At 39.4% G+C, this 27,680-nt stretch overlaps 1 protein-coding gene across 3 annotated transcripts in view; it reads right to left on the reverse strand.

The window, feature by feature from the left end:
- The window catches only part of cntn5 (contactin 5), a 151,610-nt gene that overhangs the window by 65,024 nt on the left and 58,906 nt on the right, over positions 1–27,680 (reverse strand). For 2 of the 3 annotated variants that reach the window (XM_088427826.1, XM_088427825.1), the window contains 4 exons: positions 15,782–15,900; positions 4,914–5,129; positions 299–422; positions 50–225 (listed from right to left, as the gene is read on the reverse strand). In XM_088427826.1, the coding sequence (XP_088283952.1) occupies positions 50–225; positions 299–422; positions 4,914–5,129; positions 15,782–15,900 (635 nt within the window). Of the gene's footprint in view, positions 1–49; positions 226–298; positions 423–3,974; positions 3,991–4,913; positions 5,130–15,781; positions 15,901–27,680 lie in introns of those variants that run through there. The other variant, XM_088427827.1, reaches the window with a different exon arrangement.

A 27,680-nucleotide genomic window follows, 5' to 3' on the forward strand; every position in this document is an offset into this window, starting at 1 on the left:
GAAAATATTACAGTACGCCATTTGGAATCAACAGTGGACTGTTTCTCACATGCGAACTGCAGTTGGGCATCCCGGCTGAGAACGGTACCAAAGGCGTTCTGGGCGCGGCACTGGTACGAGCCCAAGTCGGCGTTCCGGCTAGCGTTGGCGATGATCAGGTTGCCGTCCGCCAGCCTGTAGCGAAAGTCCGCCCGGGCGTCCGCCTGCGTCCCGTTGACGTACCAGCTGCGGGAGAAAACCCGCGGGGATCGGTTCGGACGTTCGGCGGACCGCGAGCGGGCGGCAGAGGCGCTCTGACCTATACGTGGGCGGCGGGTTCCCTCGCGCCTCGCACCGCATCACCACTTTGTTGTCGCCGCCGTCCAGCGGGAAAATCACGTCGTCGGGCTCCCGGATGAAAACGGGCCCGAACTCTTCGCTCTCTACGCAAAAGAGACAGCGGGGAAAACGGGAGGGAGAGGATAACGGCCGTTATCACCGCAGGAGGTTGGCGCTTCCAAAATTTGTTTACTCCAGATTGTTCCCGCGGCTCCGCCGTGCTCCATTAAGGCAAACGTGCAACCTGTGAAGGAATCGCCCATTTTCGCTGAACCAGGGGAGAAATTTGCCGCGCTACGAAATACAATTAGAAAACACACTAAATAAATACGTAACGAAGAGCTCCGGCGATATTTTAAAATCGGCGTCCTACCACCAGGGGGCAATGTTTGCCACATGTTTGCAGGACAAAAGCCTCTGCTTTTCTCACCCTGATATATTTACCAGTGTGAAATGGCGCTGAATTTTTCACCTAATGTACACAATGCTAGCTGTCAATTGAGATCCATTTTGAAAAATCCAATGCCTTGTTTATATACTGTTTGTTTAAAAAAAATAGATATGATGAATAATCGTGACTTCAATATTGACCAAAATAATGTTAGCCTGACAAAAGCCTCTGCTTTTCTTACCCTAATATTTACCAGTGTGAAATGGCGCTGAATTTTTCACCTGATTCCTAATGTACACAATGTCAATTGAGATCCATTTTGAAAAATCCGATGCCTTGTTTATATACTGTTTGTTTAAAAAAAATAGATATGATGAATAATAGTGATTTCAATATTGACCAAAATAATGTTAGCATGACAAAACGATCTGCTTTTCTTACCCTAAAATTTACCAGTGTGAAATGGCACTGAATTTTTCACCTGATTCCTAATGTACACAATGCTAGCTGTCAATTGAGATCCATTTTGAAAAATCCGATGCCTTGTTTATATACTGTTTGTTTTTAAAAAATAGATATGATGAATAATAGTGATTTCAATATCGACCAAAATAATGTTAGCATGACAAAAGCCTCTGCTTTTCTCACCCTGATATATTTACCAGAGTGAAATGGCGCTGAATTTTTCACCTGATTCCTAATGTACACAATGCTAGCTGTCAATTGAGATCCATTTTGAAAAATCCGATGCCTTGTTTATATACTGTTTAAAAAAAATAGATATGATGAATAATCGTGACTTCAATATTGACCAAAATAATCGTGATTAATATTTTGACCATTATCGTGCAGCCCTATTCCCAGGTATAATTTTTTCAAAATACTTTGAATTGTCATGCTAAAGGAGTGTCTAAAAACGTCTGTTACTAAAAGCTAGTTGACAGAATATGAAGTTTTTATGACTAAAAATGTCTAAAGACGTGGACTATCCCTTTAAATGCAAAATTTTAAAGGCCACATGATTAAATTCCCTTTTGCCATTCCAAGCACAATCCGGCATTAAAGAGGATCCGGTGACGCCGCAGCCACTTGAGACGGTCCGTGTTTGTATTTACAAACTGTCACTTTTTTTTTTTCGGTTGTTTGTTTTCTCCGCCTCCACTGATCTGTTTGCAGAATCAACAGAAAACAGACAGGTTTTTTTTTGTTTTTTTTTTTAAAGTATTTGTCCGCCTGGAAAAAAAATGGGCGGCGGAGCGCTCGTCCTGCAAATAGTCAGTGGCACGCTGACAGGTATTTACTGATGATAACAAACCCTTGAAGCAAGCTCAGGGAATACAATAGCATTCCCATCATCCTTAATCTCGGCCTTTTTTTGGCTTCACCGATTTATATCTAAAATTAAAAGCCAGCTGACATTGCATTAGGTACGCTCGCAAAATTCTGCGGGATCCAACACAAGAGCTAGGCGGAAAATTCATCGTTAGTCCGAATCGGTTCTTTTCATTTTTTGTGATTTTACAGGAGTATTCCGAAGAAAGGGACGAAAAATTAATCAAATTCATATTGCGATGTAGTAAAACCCGATTTCTAAATTGAAGAGGCTAAATAAATTGTTATGAATTATTTTTCTTTTAAGTACAAAGTATGTACTAGAGTTGCAACGATTAATCTGCAATTAATTGAATACAAGATTAACTGAAACAATCTTGATAGTCGATTAATCGTTTGGAGACCTAAAAAAAAATCGTTCAAATGTTCAGTGCTTCAGCTTCTTATACTGAAACACTCATATTATTTGTCCTCTATTAAAATGGAATGATAATTTTATGACATATATATATATATATATATATATATATATATATATATATATATATATATATATATATAAAATAATAATAATAAAATAATTAAATAAAACATGATAAAAATATAAAAAATATTAAAAAATAAAATAAATGAAAAATTAAATGTTTTTTAATCCAATTGATTTTAACTGAAAAATGTATGTATAATATAAAAAATTAAAACATATAAATAAAATAAATACAAAAATAAAATTACATTTTTTTTAATCCAATTGATTTTATTCAAAAAATGTATGTATGAATCTATTAATTAATTCACTACCAGCCCTATTGAAATTGATTTTTGACGGCCACACAAAACAGATTTTGACATCTATATTCGTCAGTGGCAGTGAATGAGTTAAAAAAATGGTTTGTTCTACCCCTAATGTATATGTATATGTATATGCTTTTTTATTTATATATAGTAATTTAGATCAAATCAGTGATGTTTAAGACGTGTTTTTCGCATCCAGCGTTTACATATTTCAGACTCGTTCAGTCCAATTGACTTACAAGTGTGGTCGCGGAGCAAATGAAACTCATATCTCAAGGCACCACTGTACTGATTCCTGGCAGATTATTTTGCGTCTCTCCCATCCCGGCCCGAGAACCGCGCGTTCTTCTCCGCCTCCCGTCTGGGCAAATGGACTGACTAGAAGACATTTCAAATTGAGCGTTGCGAGCCGTCTGTCACTTGGTGCGAAAATCGCCGGACGGCCGTAAAAGGTAAATGACGGCATGTTGGAGAAAAAAAACAAAAAAAAACAGGACGGTCAAAAGCAGGGGAAAGCATTTTGAAAAAAAATCGACCAGAAGAGAACGTTATGGGCTACTTCCGCCCGCTTGAATGCGGACGCTTGACATTTCCGTTAATTAAGCACTCCAGACGCAACGAGTATGATGCCATTAATTCGGCATTAACCGATCGATGTGTCATTACGGACGCTCTAAATGAATTACGACGGCGGACGGGGAGATTTATGACGGGCCGCTTCCGGCTCCCGGCCGGGACCGATCCCGACCGAGATATCCGTCATCGGGGCGGTTGTCGCGGTGACAGCCGGCCGCGGCGCTGGATGATGGATGAGTGGGATTCAAATCCAGATCTTGGCGGTCAGCCCGTCGAGTTGGAGATAAGATGGCGGCGACGCCGCCAACTCGGAGGGGATCGAGACGGAACAAAGAGCGCTCGCTCGGATTACGACTTCCTCTTTGCGTTCGCGGCGACGGAACGGAATGGATGCTTACGGCACCGTATCCAAAGATGGCTGCCGATTCCAGAGTACGGCTTTAACGGCTTGTGCGGTTTACGCACCCCAAAATACGTACGTAACGCTCTTTAACAATTTCGGGTCATTTTCTTGAGTGATAACTAAGTCATCGTGTTATGTTGAATTTTGCCATGTTCTCACCGTCTGGGTGAAATTTCAGCTCCCTGGTGTCTTCTTTCAATGCTTTCCCTTTGATGTAAAGATGAAAGGATTAGAAAAAAATCCTACTCGAGGATTAAAGTTAAAAATATGTATATTTAAAATATATACGTGTATACTGTATTAGCTAATAGCGACCAATGCGCGTTAGAATAAATTGTACAGTAAGTCCTCAAATAAAACATTTTTCCCAAAATTCAACGTCAAAAGAATGGGTGCGTTTTATAAAAGGTAACTGAAAGATTATAAAGATTCTTCCTTATGATAATTATCGAAACGGCACGTGCTGGAGGGCGGACGTCAGTTGGCTGTTAGCATGAAATTTCAATGTGGGCACTGAAGTGCGAAAATTTAAAATGGATTAAAACAAACAAAGAAAAAACGCTTAAAAACTAAAAAATTTCAAATGTGGTATATATCTGTATGAATTAAAACCACAACAAGGAAATATATATATATATATATATATATATATATATATATATATATATATATATATATATATACATACATATATATATATATATATATATATATATATATATACACATACATATATATATATAATATATTACTGATACCGTACGGTATATTTTGTTTATAATTGGCATTATTATATATATATATATATATATATATATATATATATATATATATATATATATATATATATATATATATATATATATATACACATACATATATAAATATATATACATACATATATATATATAATATATATTACTGATACCGTACGGTATATTTTTTTTTATAATTGGCATTATTATATATATATATATATATATATATATATATACATAACAACATACAACACACAACAACAACAATATATATATAACAACTATTGTATACTATATATTAGTATTGCAGTATGAAGCATGAGTTTTTCCAGAGTGGTACCTTCACTTCTGTAGTCCTCGTGAGAACTCAGGAGGCTCAGCGCCGGATGCGGGTGAGCGGCGAAGACGGGCCAGTCGGGCGGCGCCACCGGCCCGCCGCCGCCGCGCTGCCGCCGATTTCGTCCGTCGGGGTCGAACAGCGACGACGGGTTGTCCGCTTTCATTCGTAGCACGGCGGCGTAGGAGATGGGCCGCGCCGCCACCGCTCCCGCCAAGTCTGCCGCGAGGTAAAAACAACTTGGCTGAAATGGCTTTAAGTATGTGTTTAATGAACAACTTTTTGGATTTGTAAAACTTTTCTTGTTTTTGCTTGAAATCAATTTTGGACAAGATACGTCTTTGTTGCAAAATTCAAACAAAAAGGTTACCCGTCACGTCCACAGGTAGGCAACTTTGTTTTGCCGGTCCGAAATTTGACATTTGTTAGAGCCCCGCCCCTTTTACGTCATCACCGGGCCGTCATTTTTTTCAAGCCAGGCGAAATGGTAATCGTCGGTCCGTCTGTGTATTTTCGCCCACCACTAGAGGGCGACATTTGACTTTTTTTTTTCTGGTCCGTCATTCATCAGGGGCTGGTCTACTTCTATCCGAACTCATACTAATGCTTTTTTACGTTTTATTATTTACACTTAAAGTTAACTCCATGTTTATGGTTTTACAGTTACACTGCAATTGAAGAACAACACAGTAATATAAGTGTAACACGAAAACACAGCCATGGGTTTAACCTGATGCTATAATACGCCGCCATGTTTAATTAAGAATGCCTTGCATGACTCAAATGTTTGTTTTTTATAATCTACATTGTTTGGTATGTGCGAAATTAACTCATTCATTGCCACGGATGAATACAGACGTCAAACAAACATGAGACAAATTAAAATGTTAAAATGGATCTTTGATGTCTCTAGTCCTCAACGACAGTGAATGATTTAACACGATGGACCCATTGTTCGAAATGATTTTGATCACAAAAGCGGCGCTACGACCTTCTCTCGTCAACAAAAGGATTTTGTCGCGCGGTTTATATCGCAATCACCGCTCTTCCAGTTTGCCGGCGCTTCTGAAAGGTTGGGATCGACGAGGGTCATGGTCTTTATCAGATGAAGGTAACAGCCTTCACAAGAGTGAGCCGACGCGGGCTTTAATAGGCCAACAAAAGGAGCCGTTCTCTTTTTTTTTTTGCCAACAAGTATTTGTCAGGACTTAGCCTTAGCCCGCGCTGCCAATCTTGCCGCGAATAAAGCGAATGACCTTTTCCAACTTGTTCTTTCCTACGACACAATGCCGGCACTCTTGTCGGTACAATACGCTGAAATTTAATCCGTCTCGCTCGTCAAAGCGGAAATGGGAGCAAATCGGCGGCGATATTAAAGCGATGGCGTTTTTGAAAGTGCCTTCAAATTGGCCTTACCATGGTGAAAAACTCCATTATGAATCTCGAATATACAGCCGGTGAAAGACATTATTTAATGTCTACGAATTTTTCGTGCGGAATGTCCACTGGACAAGTTTTTAATGATATATTCATTTTTTAATTATGTATACATACACACGTGTACAGTATATATGTGTACATGTGTGTGAAATCGTTTTCGTTTTCACAAAACCACCCGAGTAGTGTTTAAAAAAAATGTTTTTAAAAATAAAGAAAATGACAAAGACATTTGGGGATTTCTAAAAAAAAAACAACAGACCAAACATGCAACAAAAATCGCGTAAAAAAGTTTTTGCATTCTCGATTCATTGGAAAAAAAAAAAAAAGGCTTATTTTTCTAATAAACTGGTGGAAAATAAATTTTAAAAAATCATATTGATCAATGAATCAACAAAACCATCAAAATTATTCAAAATAACGGTGTCCGCTAGTGATGGCAAAATGAAGCTTCATGAAGCACCTGTGTTATTGTTTTCCCCTTTGAGTTAGAGCTCTTGGTTTAAAAATAAAAGTGTATTACATTTCCTCTGCTTCCTAGAGTGCCAGCTAGAAGTGTAAATTAAAAAAAATAAAAAAAAATCACAAGAGCTTCATGAAGCTTCGTTTGTTATTATTAAAAATAACGGTGTCAGCTAGTGATGGCAAAATGAAGCTTCATGAAGCACCTGTGTTATTGTTTTACCCTTTGAGTTAGCGCTCTTGGTTTAAAATAAATAAAGTGTATTACATTTCCTCTGCTTCCTAGAGTGCCAGCTAGAAGTGTAAATTAAAAAAAAAAAAAAAAAATCACAAGAGCTTCATGAAGCTTCGTTTGTTATTTTTAAAAATAACGGTGTCCGCTAGTGATGGCAAAATGAAGCTTCATGAAGCACCTGTGTTATTGTTTTCCCCTTTGACATAGCGCTCTTGGTTTAAAAATAAATAAAGTATATTACATTTCCTCGGCTTCCTAGAATGCCAGCTAGAAGTGTAAATTAAAAAAAATAAAAAAATCACAAGAGCTTCATGAAGCTTCGTTTGTTATTTTTAAAAATAACGGTGTCCGCTAGTGATGGCAAAATGAAGCTTCATGAAGCACCTGTGTTATTGTTTTCCCCTTTGACATAGCGCTCTTGGTTTAAAAATAAATAAAGTATATTACATTTCCTCGGCTTCCTAGAATGCCAGCTAGAAGTGTAAATTAAAAAAAATAAAAAAATCACAAGAGCTTCATGAAGCTTCGTTTGTCCATCTCTACTGCCAGCCCTATTTATTAGTTTAATTAAAATGGGTTTTAATGTCATCTTTTCGGTTATAATCCGTGTAAGGCCGTAATAATCACACGCTCCGTTTTTTTCTAAGCTAACGCCTCCCTGGAGCTCCTCAGATTACTTGTTGGGTTGCGTTCTAATCGGGCGCCTTACCCAGTGAGCCCTTTGCATTTGTCTCGCAGCGTTCCGCGTTCTGCCGCTCATCGGTACCATCTGTGACTTTTCGGCTCGTCTTCCAGCCGCTTTCCTCGTTGCGCCGTTTCTTATTCTTCCTCGATTTATAGCGTTTCTTATTCTTCCTCGATTTATAGCGACACAAAAAACATGTTTGGCACGCTGCCACTCACTGTCAGAAATTGCCGTTAAAAGATGTGAATTGGGGACAATTTATACCAAATGTAATCTTCTGGGGTTCAAATGCAGTTTTTCGTTATGATTCTTATTTTTAAGGGCTTGGAAAATACACAGCTGGACTAAAGAAGTGATTGCAAAAATAAAAATTTGGTTAAAAATTAGGTTCCGGTTAAAACATTTTCAGATGATCGGAATTGGTAGAAAACAATCAAGGTAGGAAATTGTTTACTTACTTATATGTTTTTCATTTTTAAAGGTGAGAAAACCAAATAAAAATGATATTTACGTGTACCATATGCAGCATGTGAACATAGCCGTAAACAGCGTAAGAGAGACTATAGCGGGCTGGGATTAAACGCAATTGTCGGCCAGAACCGGACCTAACCTGGATAAATGCTATATGCTAAATGCTATTTTTATCCTAATGCTGGATAAAAAAGAAGTTACCATATGTTTAATTATTATTTTTTAATATTGCCTTTACCTTGTGTCTATGTTAAGAAGGATATACAGTGGACCCCTGGGGTACGGCGTCCCTAGCTTAAGTTTTTTTTGTTTTTCATGCTACGAAGTGATATACTAAGTTTGTTTGTCCCCCCTCTATGACATTTTTCCTGCTTTACGGAATCAACAAATGTCATGATCTGTGGGGCTGGTTTTGTTTATGTTGTTTTGCCTCCCTCTTCAGGCGTTTTGAGGTCTAGGTCTGCTGTCACTAAGATGCCGATATGCTCAAGACTTGATCTTGTGCGAGTGCTTACAATATCGTATTTATAGTGCAAACTTGAATCGGTTAGCCATGGATGGAAAGATTTAAGAAGTAAGAAGATGATTAGTATGCAAACGAAGTTGGAGATAACAGAGAAATATGGAGGCTGGGCTAGGGTACCCTCGCTATAAGTAGCTGATGTTTTCACCTGAGGTTTTCTACGCTTTAGCTAATGAGCGTAGCTTTCTATTGACCGCCATACGACGATCCCAACCCCGGAACGGATTTATTTCGTAAGGCGGGGGTCCACTGTAGTTTTTTAATCTTGTTCATGGTTGGTGTGGGGAGTCGGAATTTTTTTTTTTTTTTGCTCGAGGGGGGTGGGCTTTGCACTGCCCCAGCCTATCCAATGTCAGTCTTTTTAACACATGGATACAATTTACTCGCATGCGAGTACTTTTTCACCTCCGGATATAAGTCGCATTAACATACAGCCTATAAGGTCAGCATTAACCAAAGCATACCGATGTGTCTGGAGGCAACGCGCCAGGCATGCAAATTAGCCGCAGCGGCGAGGGGTGAGGCTAAGGCAAGATGGCACGTCGGGAAGACCCGGGGACAAGATTGGCGGGAACGTCGCGCGGTGGGCCCGGCCTGTGGCGGCTCCAGACACGGGAGCAAAGAATTAATAGGAATAACGTACAGTAAGTACGCGAGACGCCGGCGGGGGGGCCCGAGTAGACGGGAATGATTAGTCGACGGAGCGCGAGATTAATGAAGACCTTCACGGGGGAGATTCTATTGACTGAAGCTGATTAGGCTGGAGTACATTTATTCAGTGAAATATCCTCCATAGAGTCGCCGACCGTGATTCATTTTCATCTCATGGCCTGCTAAATTCTTTTTGCTCGATCCTTGCGCCGGCTGAAAGGTTGCCCCAGTAACGAGCGACGAGACTTTATTTCACGCCGGGGATCACGGGGTCCGGCGAAACGCGCATGTGACGGGTTACAACGGAGTCCTGCTTCTATTTTCTTTTCAAATTAAGAGAAAACTGATTGGATCATGTAACAACTGTGTGAAAAAGTGTCTGTATCTGAACATTATATTCTTTTATTTTGCTAGGTTTAACATAATTATGTGAATGACATAATTTGTCACAATTAAGTGTCATAATTTGACACTTAAGGAGGCGGGATATAACGCTGAAATATGTCAGGTAAAACCTCTTAGGACCTTTTAAGATTTTAAAGTTTTTATTTTTGAATTTCAAAGTTTTTACGCCTTGCCACTGCCTGATAAAAAGGAAAACAGTTGATATTCAAATCAGACCGGACTTCCAATCACATGATCAGGATCTGAACATCCCTAATATATAACAAAACATATCTCGGGAGATAACGCTGAAATGTGTCAGGTAGAAGCTCTTAGAACCTTTTAAGACTTTAAGGTTTGTATTTATAAACTTCAAAGTTTTTACGCCTTGCTACTGTCAGATAAAAAGGAAAACAGTTGATATTCAAATCAGACCGGATTTCCAATCACATGATCAGGATCTGAACATCCCTAATATATAACAAAAAATATCTTTCTCTTTCGGAAACAGGTCTACTTTTCGAGCCTTTAAAAACGCAAAAAATAAACAAATGAACAAATAATAGAATTGATGTGATCCGGCCCAGTTTCTGACGTCGCGATCAGGACCTGAACACCCCTAATATATAACTAAATCTGTATTTTCCTTTTTTGGCAATATCTTCTTTTGACAGAGACTATTTTATCAGCATATTTGGATCCATAAGATTTGATCCTAAGCTCGACCATGCTTCCCAGTTCATACTGGTCCCCGCTCTAGCTAATGGTCCCCGCGCCTAGCTAACGAAAATAGTACGTGGCGGCGATAAGACCTCCGGGCTCACATTCTGAACAACGCTTCCAGCGGTGATATTAAAGATACATGCATATTTATAAACGGAATATTTGATGACGAGATAGGATATGTTTTCAGGGGTTTAATGCGGAATTAGTTTTGCGCGCGTTAGACGAACACGGCGGCACCTGCATGTCTGCCGAACGCTCTAATTGGCTCCAGGCTGCGCGGCTCATGAAAACATCCTTTTAAGCAGCGCTGGCATGGGCACACACACTCTCCAAAAATGTCAAATTGTGAATCCGGAGCTGGGCTCGAGTTGTGAGTACAAGGGCGCTCCTGCCAGTTGGAGGAAGGCCACCGCTCCATGACGGCGCCACCAAAAATAGACCCCGTCCGGTCAGGAGCCTCGAGAAAAGCTTGGACAGCAAAAAGCATCCATAAGAGCCAAGATTTTGGAGGTAAAGATTGAGACGAGACCAAGACTTGTGAAGGGCGAAACTGAGGCAAGACCGAACCCTTTGGAGTTTGAGATCAAGACACGACAAAGACTTTTGGAGATAGAGACACAACCAAGACAGTTGAGGAGCAAGATTGGTACCAGATCAAGACTTTTAGAGATCAAGTTGGGAACAAGACTTTTGGAGGTCCAGATTAAGACAAAAGCAAGGCTTTTCGAGGTAGTGACTGAGACAAGACCAAGATTTTTAGAGATCAATATGAGAACAAGATTTTGGAGTCGAGATGAAGAAAAGACCAAGACTTTTGGAGGTCAAGATTGAGACAAGACCAAGACTTTTAGAGACCAAGATGGGAACAAGACTTTTGGAGGTCAAGATTGAGAAAAGACCAAGACTTTTAGAGAACAAGATGGGAACAAGACGTTTGGAGGTCCAGATTAAGACAAGACCAAGAATTTTTAGAGATCAATATGAAAACAAGATTTTGGAGACGAGATGGAGACAATACCAAGACGTTTGGAGGTCCAGATTAAGACAAGACCAAGAATTTTTAGAGATCAATATGAAAACAAGATTTTGGAGACGAGATGGAGACAATACCAAGACTTTTGCAGGTCAAGATTGAGATAAGACCACGACTTTTAGAGACCAAGATGGAAACAGGACTTTTGGAGGACAAAAGCAAGACTTTGAGGTAGTGACTGAGACAGGACCAAGATTTTTAGAGATCAATATGAGATCAAGATTTCGAAGGTTAAGATTTAGACAAGACTTTTGGGGGTCAAGATTGAGACAAGACCAAGACTTTTGTCGATCAAGAGCAAGCCAAGACCAAGACTTGTGAAGGTCGAGACGGAGACAAGGCCAAGACTCTCTGAGTTTGAGATCAAGACTTGTGAAGGTCGAAACTGAGGCAAAACCGAAACCTTTGAGATCAAGACATGACAAAGACTTTTGGAGACGGAGAGCAAGATTGGACCAGACCCAGACCAAGACTTTTAGAGATCACGTTGAGAGGACTCAAATAAAATAAAATAAAAAGAATGAAAACGTGTAAATACGTCTTTGGCATTGCACGAGTTGATAAAATACAGTAGCTACCCCTTGAAAACAAGAGAACGTTAAAGGTGTTTTTGGATCCAGCCGTTTGTATCGGACTCCATTCAATCGGTCCATCCGCAGTTAAGGGTCCGTGTCGGCAATACACTCATTTCATGTGCAGTACATCAAAATCCATCAATTCTCCCAAAGCATATTTGCGGCGAACGTCACCTTCGCCCTTGGTAAAAGTGGCCTCGTGCATCACTTCTGCGGCGCAAGGCATCTCTATTCCCTGGAAGCCACTTCTGCGAAATGGAGACGGCGCCGAGGGACGGCCGAATTACACGTCTACGCTCGCCGCCGAGCTTCAATCAGCATCGGGCCAGAAAGAAGAAAATGGCCCCGATGTCGCCGGCTCGCCACGCCAAAGCCTACCCCTCCCTCGCCGCCGCTCCGCGCTTATCTGCAGAAATGGAGGGAGGCAAATTATCATTCGGAACCCGAGGAACAGAGGCCGTCCTCCAAAGCGGCCATCTTTTTTGGATGTTCCGCCAGAACAATGGGGCAATAATCCATTACTCAAGCCGTCATGTCAAAAGTATAGCGGCGCATAAAAGCCACAATCGCACCCTCGGGGGCGTCTGAAGTGGCGCGCTCCAGCCCATCCGGCTTTTGTGACAGCTGTCGGCGCTAAACTCGGCACAAAAGGCGCCGTTTTACCCTTTCATAGGGCGGGGGGTTCACAGATTTTTGGGGTTCGGGGAACCCTTGAAAACATTTTTTTTCCAAGGACACAAAGATGTACCAAACGCACGCAAACATGCCATGTGAATTCAGTAGTTATTTTTTTAAGTTGTTGAACTAATTTCTTGCGGCAAAAGAGGAAATTTTCCAAGAATTTTGTAGAATTTTTTCTTGGCACTCTCTGGCCACCCTCAAATCAAGTGGCGGATTTTGATACCCGTGACATTTTTGCCATTTTAAGTGTTCTTAAACTCCTTGATACTCGTGACAACTATTTATCGTGACGACCGTATTTTTTGCACGACAAAATTATAAAGTGCAGTCTCAATGAACATGCATATTTTTGGAAATTTCCATAAAAGGCTTCACCGGATTACATGGCGCCGTCTCAATGAACAAGTATATTCTTGCAAATTTCTTTATATAGGGCTCAGTGGATTATAAGGGAGCATATCAATGAACGGGTATTCTTTCGGAAATTTGATTATCAGGCGCCGCCTCAATGAACACGCATATCTTTGGAAATGTCCATAAAAGGGTACACCGGATTACATGGCGCAAAAAACAAGGGTATTCTTGCAAATTTCTTTATATAGGGCTCAGTGGATTACAAGGCACAGTCTCAATGAGCATGTATATTCGCGGAAATCTCCATATATAGGACGCACCGGATTATAAAACTCAGTCTCAATGAACAGGTATATTTTTGGAAATTTTCATATAAAAGGCGCACCAGATTATAAAGCGCAGTATCAATGAACAGGCATATATTAGGACGTTTGATAAGGCGCATTCTCAATTAATATACCACAGATATCGTGGTGTTTCTGATTTGTGGGTGTCCGTTTTACTGATCAAAAAAATGACTTGACTATAATTCGGGTGTTCATATTCGAATATTATGAGTTTATCCAGGGCCGCGGCTAGAAATTTTGGTTGACGAGCGTGGAAAAAAAAAAAACTATCATTCTCCACCAAACACCAACAATATATAAATTTTTTTTATATGCTTATAAAGCACGCTTAAAATAATTTTTCTTCAAAAATTGACAGTGCACATTTTTACGGATATCAAATTGAATTTGAATCAACTTTGACTCATTGAGGCGGCCACAAAAAAACGACATCACAGTTGCTCAGTGGACCAATCACGATTGAGCTTTTTTCTGAGTTTGGTCACGTGACATTCACGAGATTCAAAAAGAAAACATTTGGACATATCTTGGACATATTTTTGGAAAGCTTCTAAAACGCTTCCCTTGCTTTTTAGGGAATTGTGACACAACGTGAGACGCCGGCATTGGAAAGCGACAAAATAGAGTCGCGCTTTCATTTTCCTCCCGCCGAGTTTTGTGAGGCGGCGGAGAGCGAGACGGATCAATGCGTCCGGGGGCAGGCGGCTCTTTAATAAGAAAAAAAAAAAAAAAGACACACGCACAAAAGCCAATCCTGTGACTTCATTCAGTTTCATTGTTGCTCTTTGGCATGTTCTCAATGCTGCAAAAATCCCACAGACCCCCCCCCCCCCCCCCCCTTTTTTTTTTTCGTAAGTGGTACAGGTAACTGAAAGTAAACACACATATTCTATTGATTTGTAAATGGTATTCAAGATTTTAGCCCGGATCAATTTTATTTGAATAATACACGCATCTTGTTGGGCACTTCCAGGGTAAATAAAATCAAAAATGGGGGACGGAACAAGAATCCTGATTCAATATTGATAATTTCACGATTCGTATGCATTTAACACTTTCTTTTTATTTTTGTCCTCACCTGGATGGCGCTAGTTTATACGTGTGGGTATTTACATATATTACAGTGCAGGAATATTTTCTCAGCCTTTTTTTTCCATTGAAATCCCATGGGAGAAATTTTTTTTCAGACAAGTAATTTTTGGCTTTAAAAAAACATAGAAGACTTAAAATAGAGTGCGGTGACTGATTTAGTACATTTGATTAAACTTTGGAATATCTTTTGCAAGTAGATAAATCGTGTAGCATCATTTATTTTATTTCTGGCTCACCTGACAAAAAATTGGGTCAGTTCATGACAATGCCCAGCTGTAAAAGAAATTAACAAAATAAAGGAATTTCATGTTTTGCAAATCAGTCACTATTACACAATTGAGCAAGACATTGCTTCCTGTTCCAATTCATTTACTCTTAATTTGAAAAGAACCTTGCAGAAACCCTGTTCAAATCTCATGCACCTGAAGTATCTTCACATACTTCATACATTTCTCAATTATATTTTGCCAAGCCCCCCCAGGAAAGAGACACCCCCCCCCCCCCACACACACACACACACACAGTCAACACACTGACTATAAATCAGATTATTATCGATAAAAATTGTATAAGAAAACCTAAACCTGTATCCTTTACAACTTGACCCCCAAAAAACTTTCAACTGTTATTTTTTACAGCATTTATATGGGTTACAGCTTATTCTAAAACTGAAAAAAATAACCTAGTGCATCAAAGTGCCTGAAACCTAAAAACAAAGTTGAAATTCTTATTTTATTGCAGTTACACCCCCCCCGAAGCACTGACATACCAGAATTTGAGAAATTAAGTACGAAGGGGTACATTTAAATGGCTCAACACTCAACATTTTAGTGATCAAAAAAAAAAAAAAACTCACATGTAAGGATTCTAGAAATAGAGTAAAATAGCTCTCAATTTGCTCTCAATCTTCAAATGGTGCAATTTTGCATTTGGTATTATATAAAAAGCAATCATTTTCAACACCATATATAAAACAGGCAGGATGACTATGCTGTAAAAGTATCATTTTTTGATTGGTCAGAAATGTTTCTTCCGTATTTAATGTTCTCCTGTATGGTGTTGCTATGGATACTAACATCAAATATAGCCAAAACTTCAACAACGACGGAAAACCATATTATGGGCAGCAATTTTACATTTCCTTGGCGTAAATGTGTGCCGTGCAACTTTCGAGCGTTTTCCTTCCCAAAGACGATTCTTCGGCGAGCCTCTTACCTGAAAGGCCACTGATGACAGAGAGGAGGAGAATTGGTTTCCATGGTGACCCCATACTTGTTGAGGAGGGTCCCTTCAGCGAGAAGGTCAGCGGCTCCGCTTCTTCATTAAAGCTGCGCCTGCACGTCAACGCACGGAAAATCACAACGCGGTTAACAATAAACGCGACGCGGACATGAAACGTTTGTTCAGGACGGGAATGCACAAAAGTATACCCGCATCTAAAATTCGCAGTCCGGGGATGGAAACAAATTTAGAACGTTGGCCAAATTTATTCCATCTACCGCATGAAAAGTGCATTCGCTCCCAAGTACGAATATTTCAAAATTACGGCACCGTGTCATTTTAGCGGGCTACATTTACGATTTTGGCACGGTAATTTGTGCAACACGAGAATAAATCTAAACCTTCTGCAAAAATTATACATGTACGATTTTTCTGTCCCAAGTATCGGTACTTGGAAACTATGACGTACTTTTTGACGACTGAATTTCGCATTCATTTTAACATGTATTGTGCATACCGTCAAGTATCGTTAATTATACTATTCTTCCAAACTAAGCACGGTTACTTTACGGTACAGTGCAACTCCAATAAGAATCTATACGCCAGGGCAAATTTATACCATCTATAGTACAACTCGATACAGTGGGACAAATATATACCATCTGTCAAATTTACAGTTTATACAGTCCCAAGTAACGGTTGTCACCTTCCCCACTAATTGCGCATACCGTCTCAAGTATCGTTAATTATAGTATTCTTCCAAACTAAGCACGGTTACTTTACGGTACAGTGCAACTCCGGTAAGAATCTATACGTCAGGGCAAATTTATACCATCTATAGTACAACTCGATACTGTGGGACAAATTTATACCATCTATAGTACAACTCGATACCGTGGGACAAATATATCCCATCTTTCACATTTACAGTTGATACAGTCCCAAGTAACGGTTGTCACCTTCCCCGCTAATCACGCTTTGCCTTTCAGGCTTATCGCCAACTATTGTCTACTTTATTATTTGCTCTATTGTGCGGAATGTAAGTCTGCTCGAGGAAGTGAACAGAACAAGAATTTTATCGTGTAGTGTTACTAGTCTCTAGTAAGAATAAAACCCTCGATTCTCTTAAATCTTAAACACCCCGAAATGGTAGATAATTGAATTGAACAGACCTCCACCAAGGCTTAGCGCCCCCAACTGTTGAACTGCTAAAATATCAAAGAACTATCGGAAAAATATCCCGCGTCCTCCCGCACACAAAAGCAAGCCCCCTGGCCTTGAAAAAGGTTGAAGAGAGCGCTGCAATTTTGCAATCACGACGCGGATACAGATCAGGCATTGTTTTCCGAACGGCGCTGACCTTTTGCATCAATCATCTTCAACCGTCACAGTCTGTGTTTATCTCTGATTATGTGCGGCATGGATACTCTCTCCCGTGTTCGCTGGCTGCCGTGATTGGTAGCGTTAAGAGGACGCCGGGGGTTGGGGGAAGCATGTCCACGTCTAGCAGGAGTTGTCCCAAATTTCTCATTTATAGACTTCACCTCGCCTGCCTCCCCCCCTCCCCCCTCCCTCCCCCTTTTCTTTCCCCAGTGCCGCTGTGCTCTACTTCTTCTTGGGATGTTTTGATAGCAATCACAGGGATAGAGATAGTAGCCCTCAAATTACTTGCGATTGTTTTTGTCCAACCATCTGCTAGTGGTATCTCACTGTGGACACAGACTGGATGAATTTTTAGTGGCCGCTCAGATGGGAACTAAATGTTTGAGGTGGTTGTAAAAAATCAGTTGTTTCAAACCGTCAAAACCTAAATGGTACTAAAAAAATCAATCATTTGGAAAAAAATATTGTTGTGCTTTACACTTATACTTATTTTATACTAAGTGCTCATATTTCGGTTTAAAACGGATGTGTCCAATCAGAAATCCATGGATACTTTTGTTGGTGAGCAACAAAATGTTTCTCCAAAAGTGATCAATAACTTTAGGTACTTTAGTACATAAAGTTGTGAATTACTTTAGGTGCTAAAGTACAAAATTAAACAATTATTATTGGAAATTCAGTAGTAATCGATCTTTGTAGGTAAGATGACCAAGTAATCTTCGCTAACCATACCATTACTTTAGATACTCAGGTACGAAGTAAGTAATCGATTACTTCAGGTTTTACTTTAGGTAGTAAAACATCTAAATAAATGTTGTAAAATGTTAAATGTTATAAAAGTATAACATCTAAAATAATCATTTACTTCAGTACTTAATTACCTACAAAAGTATCTCAAATAAACGATAGCTTGAATAGATAAAGTATTCAATTAGTATTCAATTCGATAAAGTATTTGATTATTGTAATAGCAAGTGGAGGTGAGGAAGAAGCAGGACCAAAAAAAAAAAATGCAGGAAGTGAAAGGAAGTTGCTCCAAAAATGAGGGTTTAATAATTAAACAAGGCAGGAACAACAAAACAATAAAAACTGGACAAAGTAGCGACCGAACTAGAAACAAAAACAAACTTACGGGGAACAGCAGGGTGACGGCATCGCAGCAAGTAAAAATAAGCAATGACCCCACAAGAACCGAATGCAAACTAGGGACATAAATAAACTTCACACTTAACGAGGAAACACAAAACAGCTGGAGCGAGACGAAAGGCAGGGAAAGCTGATTGGATGACACGAGGAGGGAAGGTAAACAATCAGGTGGACGAGATCAAACTAACGAGACACAGACAGGAAAGACGGACGCAAGGGAACCATCACCACGAACAAAACCCCAAAAAACAGCAAACCCCAACCAAACATGACAAGGACTTTTTTAATTCACCTAAACCATTTTTAGACACTCCTTTTGGGATTGAATGAGTTAAGGTTAACTGGAGAAAGTGAAGATATTTCCCGGGTATTTGATATTTCACACCAACGTGGGATCGCCACCTTGCCTATTATGTTCCGTCTTGGAAAAAATACATATCACGTTGCAGCCAAAATAACTTCAAAGTTAGGGTGTAACCCCGACAAATCTGCACGTAAGTCACGAGCAACGCGGCCCACATCTTAGGGCGCCGCCTCGCGACTTTGTCGCCACGCTCAACCTTCCATTCGGTCGGGGAAAAAAAAAAGCTCTCGGTTTCATCCGGTCGCGTCCTGAAAAACTGGAAGGGGAAGGGCGAAGGCTGAGGTGACGTTCGCTGGCTGTGTAATAAATCAAAGCCAAGCGGACAAGTGTTACACTCGTTAGTGTGCCCGCCAGGTTCCTTGACGTTGGTGGAGGATCAGTGGGGGCAGTGAATACCGAGTGAAAAAAAAAAAAAAAAAAAAGGCACTGTCACTCAATGCACTTTGACTCTAACATATCATGTGGATGCTCAAAAACAGCTTCAGTTTTGGAAACATATCTTGTTTTTTTTAAATAAAACATTTTGAAGTCTTAGTCTAAAACAGTGCTTTTCAATTGTATTTTAAAAATGGAGTAAATAAACCTAAAAACAGGATCTTTTATAATTAACAAAAGGAATAAGCAATAGAAATCAACTTTCATCCACTGTTAATTTTTTACAGTGTTTATACAGGTTACTGGTTGGTCTAAAGCAGAAAAAAATAACCGCGTGCTTCAAAGTACAAGAACTAAAGAAAAAAATCAGGCTTATTTTATTGCAGTTACACTTAACATTGCAAAAACAAAGCCTCTTTCCTAGGATCGTGCCCCCCCCACTCAAAAAAAAAAAAAAGAAGGCCCGCCCCTCTATTTGAGAAGGTCTAAAGTTGTAAAGGAGGGTCTAAAAATGGCTGGTATTAATACATCTACGAAACAATAACAAAAGTAATAAATTACTTTTGTACCTAAAGTAATATTCACTATATTGCTTAACTCATTCAATGCCAGGCACGTATTTTCAAGTTTTTTCAATCCCAGATACCAAAGTATCAATTTAATACTTAAATATATGGAAAATCATGTACTGAAGTATCGATTTAATGCTTACGCATCGAACGTTAAATGTCCGAAAAACCGCGATTTTCTAATAATTTTTAAAACAATTCTACATATATCACATTTACATTCAAGTAGCTCTCAGTTTCAAAAAGGTTGGTGATCCCTGAACTAAAGTAATTGATTATTTTAGTACTTAATTACCCAAAATGATCGATTACCACTAATTTGCAGATCCTTCTTTAGACAAACAAACAAACAAAACACAAAAAACTTTAGAAAAAAAAGTGAAAAACATGAATACCTGGGAAAGAAATTCGATACTCACTAACAAAAAAAAAAAACGTAAAAATCCGTCTTTGGGATTGAATGCGTTCAGGGCTGTTTTCTGCAGTGGCGGCTTCAAATCATCGTGTCGATTCGGCTGACCCCTTCAGACAAAAACAATGGGAGGAAAAAAAGGAAGTGAACGAAAGGGAAAAAAAATGGCCATGATTGGTGTAATGGGCCTCACATCAAATACGGCGATTTGCCATCCCGCCTGCTCGCCGTTGACGTGACCTCGGGAATGGCGAGAAATGACACGGCCGTGCTGACAAGAATGTTTGTTTTTCATCCCGACGGGCGGATCATGCGGCTATTAATGCAGATAGCTCCATCTCTGTTTTGTCAAGAAACACTTTCAGTCGGTTCGACGCGCCCGTACGGATTCACCACAACCCCCTTTCACCTACCATCTAAAAACAGATCCGTCCGAATCAAATCCCGCATTCTGATGAAGGTTTACCGGTTGCAGAGAGTATACTTTAATCCTACAACTTTTTAATGCTACTCACGTATAAAGAGCCAACAAATACAGAGTTATATACCGATTTTTGGTAGACAATAAAGGTCACCGGCTGAGTAATTTTAACGAATTTTTTCCGTGGGTGCCCGATGATTCGGTTCTTTTGGGTGGACATAAAAACCAATTTTCTTGGCCCTACCAACAATTTAGCTTGGCTGAAACACTTAGCATCGAGATTGGTTGTTCAAACCAACGACTCCGTTGGATACGCGACCGTATGTATGATTGTATTACCGTATTTTACGGACGATAAACTACCTTGCGAATTTTTTTGCATTTTTCTTCTTCTTTTCAGACTAGTCAAAACTTAGCAAGTTTATTTATTAATAACAAAAAATTTCTACCTCTACTACATTGATTTTCATTCATGTTATTAACAATAGCGGAGTTTACCATGCTAATTTTCTTAATATTTCCCTTCTTCGAGACAAAAAAAAAGATTGATTTTATGTATTTATTTTTAAACACAAAAAACAAACCAAAAAGAGCAAAAACAAATAAACAAAGTTCAGTCTCTACTTTGCAGAAACTTGGGCTATTTTTACCTTGCTAATTGTCTTAAAATCTTCCTCCTCCGAAGTAAGAACATAGATTTTTTTTTTAATATATGTATTTATTTGAGAAACTCGTTTGTATTAATTATGACTGACAGGATCGATGTTATGGTTTAAGTTGTTCAATCACGTATGAAGAATAAGCGGATTCAATATTAAGAATGACAAAAATTGAGCTCAGGTTACATTTTATCGATTTTAATTGGCAACAGCAAAGCGCAGGTTAACGTAGTATGTCAATCAGTTAAAAATGGCTTGTAATCAACCAGATCATGGGAAATATTTGTCACAGTCACAAATCAGAAATCTGATGAAATCCGATATCTTCGGATAGTCGTCACAAAATTTGGTGAAACTTTCAGAACTACTGTTCATAAACCAACACACAAAACAACAAAAACAATAGACTGAAGTCATTAAAAACGTTTGATGAATCCCAATCGCATAAATCTCGATAAATCTCTGCGTTACATCCACGCACGCTGCAAGCCGTTGTCGCTTGTAAAAACGCGTCAAGTCGGAATAATTCACCATCTCCGGGTTTGTCCGTCTCCACGATTATGCAAAGCTACGTCACGCGACACAAAATTCCGGGAGCAGATTTTGTTCCTGCTGCGAAGCTATCAAATGGCAGAGTGTGGCTGACATTAAAAAAAAAAAAAAGTCCATATGATCATTAAGCTGACTTTTGAGGCACGTTCCCACGCGCAATTATCCCCGGCGCTCATCCCTGTCGCTAACGCGGGCCGTCTGGGCTCTCTCGCCGCCACTTTTTCACCCCTCAATGCTTTTAATTGTCCCGCTGACCTCAATCAAAAGACAATTACCAAAGGGGAGCGCGGCGCAGGCAATTATCGTCTCCGCCATGACACCCGGAGATTACACGCGCGGCACGCCGAGCGCCCCGTCGCGCGCCTCGAAAGGTCCTACGATGGGTCAAGATGCTTCAAATGGACACTTGTCTTTGAAGAATCTTCAAAATGACCATTCATTTCTGCCCGCATTAGACGGCGTGGGCAGAAAAGCTTCACAAGTTTACGCCGTCCATTCATCTAGCATAGGAGTTTTGGACCGGGGCTCGTTAATTTTGACATCATCAAGAATATTGAGTATGGAGACAAAGAGTTTTGGAGGCTGAGACAAGCCCAAGATATTTGTAGGTTGAGACAAGAATCGGACTTTTTGAAGGTTGAGACATAGACCAGTCCGAGACTTTTGGAGGTCGGGGTCAAACAAGGTCTGCAACTGAGACCAAGACAAGACCAAGACATTTGGATGTTGAGACCGAGACCAGAACAAGACTTTAAGAGGTCAAAACCAAGATGAGACTAAGACTTTTGGAAAACGAGACAGACAAAAGCCTTTGGAGGTCAAAGATGAAACAAAAACTTGTGGAGATCGAGATTGACACGATCAAAGACTTTTGAAGGTCAATACAGAGACAAGACCAAGAATTTGGCGGTCAAGAATGAAACAAGACAAGTGTTTTGGCAGTGAAGACAGAGAAAATATAAAGACATTTGGAAGTAAAGATCAAGATGAGACCAAGACTTTTGGAAATCAAGACCGAGACGACACCAAGTACTCAGAGGTCACGACCAAGACCGAGACCAAGACAAGATCAAAACCTTTGGAGGTCGAGACCAAGACTTTTGGAAATCGAGACTTTTGGAGCTCAAGATAGATGAGACCAAGACTATGGAGGATCAAGACCGAGACAAGACCAAGAATTCGGAGGTCGAGACAGAGACAAGACCAATACTTTTCGAGCTCATGTCAAAGATAAGACCAAGACTATTGGAGGTGTTAATGGAGACAAAGCTAAGACATTTTCTTCTGAAACTACTTTTGGAAATCAAGACCGAGACGACACCAAGTACTCAGAGGTCACGACCAAGACCGAGACCAAGACAAGATCAAAACCTTTGGAGGTAGGACCAAGACTTTTGGAAATCGAAACAGAGACTTTTGAAGCTCAAGATAGATGAGACCAAGACTATGGAGGATCAAGACCGAGACAAGACCAAGAATTCGGAGGTCGAGACAGAGACAAGACCGAGTACTTTGGGAGGTGGAGATCGAGACACGATCTATAACTGTGGAGGTCGAGACCAACACGAGACAAAGACTTTTGGGAATCGAGACCGAGACAAGACCAAGTATTTTGGAAGTGGAGACCAATACAAGGTCAAAACATTTGGCGATTGAAACCAACCACAACCAAAACCTCTGGAGTTCGAGACAGAGACAAGACCAAGTATTTTGGAGGTTGAGAACGCGACAAGATCTAAAATTTCGGAAGTCGAGACTGAGACAAGAACAACATCTTTGGAGGTCGAGACAGAGACAAGACCAATACTTTTAGAGCTCATGTCAAAGATAAGACCAAAACTATTGCAGGTGTTAATGGAGACAAAGCCAAGACATTTTCTTCTGAAACTCCTTTTGTGAAATTAAAGACCAATTTCTTAGCAACCAGAGCCATTTTCTTCATGTAAACACACACACACACACACACACACACACACACACACACATCTCAGGGGAGCAGAGCCCGTATACGCAATATGTTGAAAAAGACTCTCCCAGGAAAAAAAATATCCAAATGGCGAGAACTACAATTTTCCCATGAAGGCGCAATTCCGTATGTGACAACGTGCCATTATCGCTGAAGTATTACGGCACAACGGCGACGCGTCCTTCCACAAATCATATAGACGAGACGGAAAGAAAGTCTCTTGCCTCAAAACGAAAATAGGAGCCAGGTGTTCATATCGAGGGGAAAAAACGTGGGAAATAGTCAAATCGTGTCAAGGCATGTAGTCAGGAATGAAGAACAACGGAGAAGCTAAGTGGATTGTGCTCATGTGTCACATGACGTACACAAGGCGTGTGACATACATAATTGATACGTGACGTGATATACGGAGATCAATACGGTAGTAGCTCTATGCTGTAAATGTTTTTACACTGCTTGTGATTTTTTTTCCGGTACTTTCCAGAGGTCCCCAACAAGCGTTCGTAGATTGGAACTAGAACTGGTACGAGGCCGCACCCGAAATTAATATTTTCATTATTAATCGGCGTTAATGGCGAGTTCATTTTCTATGTGCGCTTTATATTCGTTTTGTGTTGTATCTGTATAGTGCAGTGGACCCCCGTGTTACAGCGTTTTTCGTACCCTCTTTATGGGATTTTCCCGGCTTAGCGACCAAAACAACTGTCATGACCCTAGGGGCTTGGCTGTATTTGTGTTGTTTTGTCTCCATCTGCACTTATTTTCTGTTGCCGTCACATGACGGAGATGCTGGTCTGCTAGCGGTCGGCCTCGCTCGTTTCAAAATGGCGGCACGGTAAAGCTTTGTTTTATCGCGAGTGGTTACAAAACCGTATTTATAGTGCTTTTTACTGCTTAATTCATGGCTAGGCTACCCTCGCTCGGGAATATGGCCGTAACTAGCTATAATCACGTCACCGCAACGGTAAATCCAATTGAATTATTCCTTTATATATTTTTTATTTATGATCCTATTTAATCATCGCACATTATATAGAAGTAGCAGTTACAAATTTTTAATACACACTTGATGTTTTCACCTGGGTTTTGCACTCATGATCTAATTAGCGTAGGTTTCTATTGACCACCGGACGACAATTCGTCCGACGTTTTCGTATTTCGTATGACGGGGGTCCATTGTTTGTTAAAACGTGGCTCGCGCTGTACAAAGAAAAAAAAAAGCGCTCGGAAAACGCAATAGCGTAATAGATAACGACACAGATAGAGATTTATAAGAATAATAACAATCCCGTAAGCGTATCTAAGGTACGCCGCCGGTGAACATGCTATACATCAAAATACGCGGAAATATGATCCAGTATGTTTGTACGGTCCATTTTAAAAGGTAATAATATCGCTAATAAAATATGCAGAAGCTTCAACGCTACGCGGTTTCCTTCCTTCAGCCTTCCTGCGAAACCCGTAAAAAAAGAATCCCCGCGTACGACGGCCACAAGCCCAATAATAAAAGATGGGGGTGATGTCACGCTAATGCAGAGTACAGGAAGCTTTTATCCGGCGTATGAAGACATTTGCCTTATTACGAAGGCACGTTAGCGGCGCCGTAATCAGCCTTTTGCAGAATCCATTAACAATCCAATAGCGGAGGCTTAATGATTCTCCAAAGGCGGCAGGAGAAGAAGAAAAAAGGAGAGACTTTCTTTATTTGATGGCGCAATCTTTTGGATTTAAAAACACTCGGCCCGCATTGAAATTCATGTTTGGTTTCATGCAGATATGACGCGAAAAAGAAGAGAAACAAAAGAGCGGGGGAAGCCGAATTGGAAGGAAAAAGCGCCGTGACTGACGGCCATTTGGTTGGGAAAAATGTTTTCGCAAAAGATTATTGCGTTGAAAAAATAAGGATAATTTGGAGATCGTTTTCATAACATAGCCTGCATACTCCATCGATGACTTGGTAGCTAGGCTGGGTGAAGATCAACCATTTTCAAGCAATGCTCAGAGTATGTTACAGATATTTTTTTAAGGCTGTCACTTTCAAATGTTTTGAATATTTAGATGAATTTTACTTGGCATTACATATTTTTCATTCAGGGTTTGTTTTTAATTTTTCTTTTTTTTTGTATTGTTTAAGTGATTATAAGAAAAAAATAAGCAAAAATGAAGTCGTCAGTCATCGTTTTTCCGATGTAAAATTGAAATTTCTTACCTAATGAAACACCTTTTCGATCATTTCTGAAAAACGGTAAAAATAGAGATAATTCCAATTCATTTTTTCATCCTATGAAAAAAATATATAAAAATAAATAATCAATAAAAATATATTTAAAAAAAAAAAAAAAAATATATATATATATATATATATATATATATATATATATATATATATATATATATATATATATATATATATATATATATATATTGGGCAAAAAATTTATAATTAGCAAATGCTAGACATAATTTCTTTTTTCCTGAGAACGTTTCCTTTGTCAGATCAAAAATAGGAATATATTTCTTCTGATAGGCCTTTTTTTTTTTTTTAAGCGGTCTTTTTGTCTGACTGTCTGTTTAGTTCCATTCCGCGCGGCCACACGTACTTAAACGCCGCCTCGGCTCTCAGGTTCACCGGCGAGTCGTTCTCAGCGAGAACAAATGTGGCTTTCATGCATAAGTAGGCGCCTTAACTAGGCTGACCCCAGGTGCACGCATCCGCCGAGGAACCTTCACACATTAAAAGTTCATTCAATCTCCGTTTCCGTGCCCGACCTGTCACTCGGGGTATTATGATTATTATTTTAACTGATGAAAAATGGCAAAAATACACCATGCAAGCAATTAAACATCATCTATAAAAAGAAGTTACCGTAAATTTCTGGGAGACAGAAGAAGACGACTTTGCATTTGACATGTTATTTAACTCCAGTCGTGTTACTGTTGTGTTGGTGCGGTATTCAAACAATCTGAGCGTGCCAGTGTTATGTTGAAAATATGTTGGTGCTCCTCTGATTTCGAAGTCTGTGTTGAAGGAATGATGTTGAATGGAAAAAAAATTAAAAAACTTCCATTTACCATTTTTCTGGGTAAATATCTGACATTACAACCTGCGGCTTATAGTCGGTGTGGCTTATATACGTCGCAAAAATCAGTTTTTTGCTAAATCTGTGTGGGTGGGTGTGGCTTATACTCCAGTGTTGCTGATAGGCTGAAAAATAAGGTGTTTTTAAAATTGCAATGTCAAGGTTTTTGATGAGGCAAATTTTGATTTTTTTTTATAACTTATACCATTTCAAACCTATTCATTTCTGTTATATTAGATAATTAATGTATTTTAGGCTGAAAAATAAGGTATTCTTAAAAATTGCAATGTCAAGGTTTTTGATGAGGCAAATTTTGACTTTTTTTTAACTTATACCATTTCAAAACTATTCATTACTGTTATATTTGATAATTCATGTATTTTATGCTGAAAAATAAGGTATTTTTAATAATTGCAATGTCAAGGTTTTTGATGAGGCAAATTTTGATTATTTTTATAACTTATACCATTTCAAACCTATTCATTACTATTATATTTGATAATTAACATATTTTTAGTACGTGCGTATAGAGCCAGAAATGGCCCCCGGGCCACAGCATGGACACCAATGTAGCAGCCCATTTTAATACAATAAACCCAACAAAAATTTACTTAAAGCTTTGATTTCTTTTAAAGAAGAACTTGTGGAAAATATCCAGACAAAAATAATGAATACTGATTCCAAATGCGTTTCAAGGAAAACTTAATATTCATAGCTTGAGCATAACTTGCTTAAAGTGCTAATACATTTATGATGATTTTTTTTTTTTAGCAATAAAAAGTTACTCGCTCATTCCCACTTGTAAATTGGGACTTGTTTGAAATGTGAAGATTCCTATTTGAGACTTCACAATCACTTTTGAGTACATGCTATGCTGTTAATTAGCATATATTAGTCGTGATGCTAAATTATCGCTGCATTTCATTTCCATGCTGTCATTCGCATATTGATCTAATTAAGCATCAT

Source organism: Hippichthys cyanospilos, chromosome 11 (assembly GCF_059441005.1).
Source record: "Hippichthys cyanospilos isolate Australia breed blue-spotted pipefish chromosome 11, RoL_Hcya_1.0, whole genome shotgun sequence".
Classification (NCBI taxonomy): domain Eukaryota; kingdom Metazoa; phylum Chordata; class Actinopteri; order Syngnathiformes; family Syngnathidae; genus Hippichthys; species Hippichthys cyanospilos.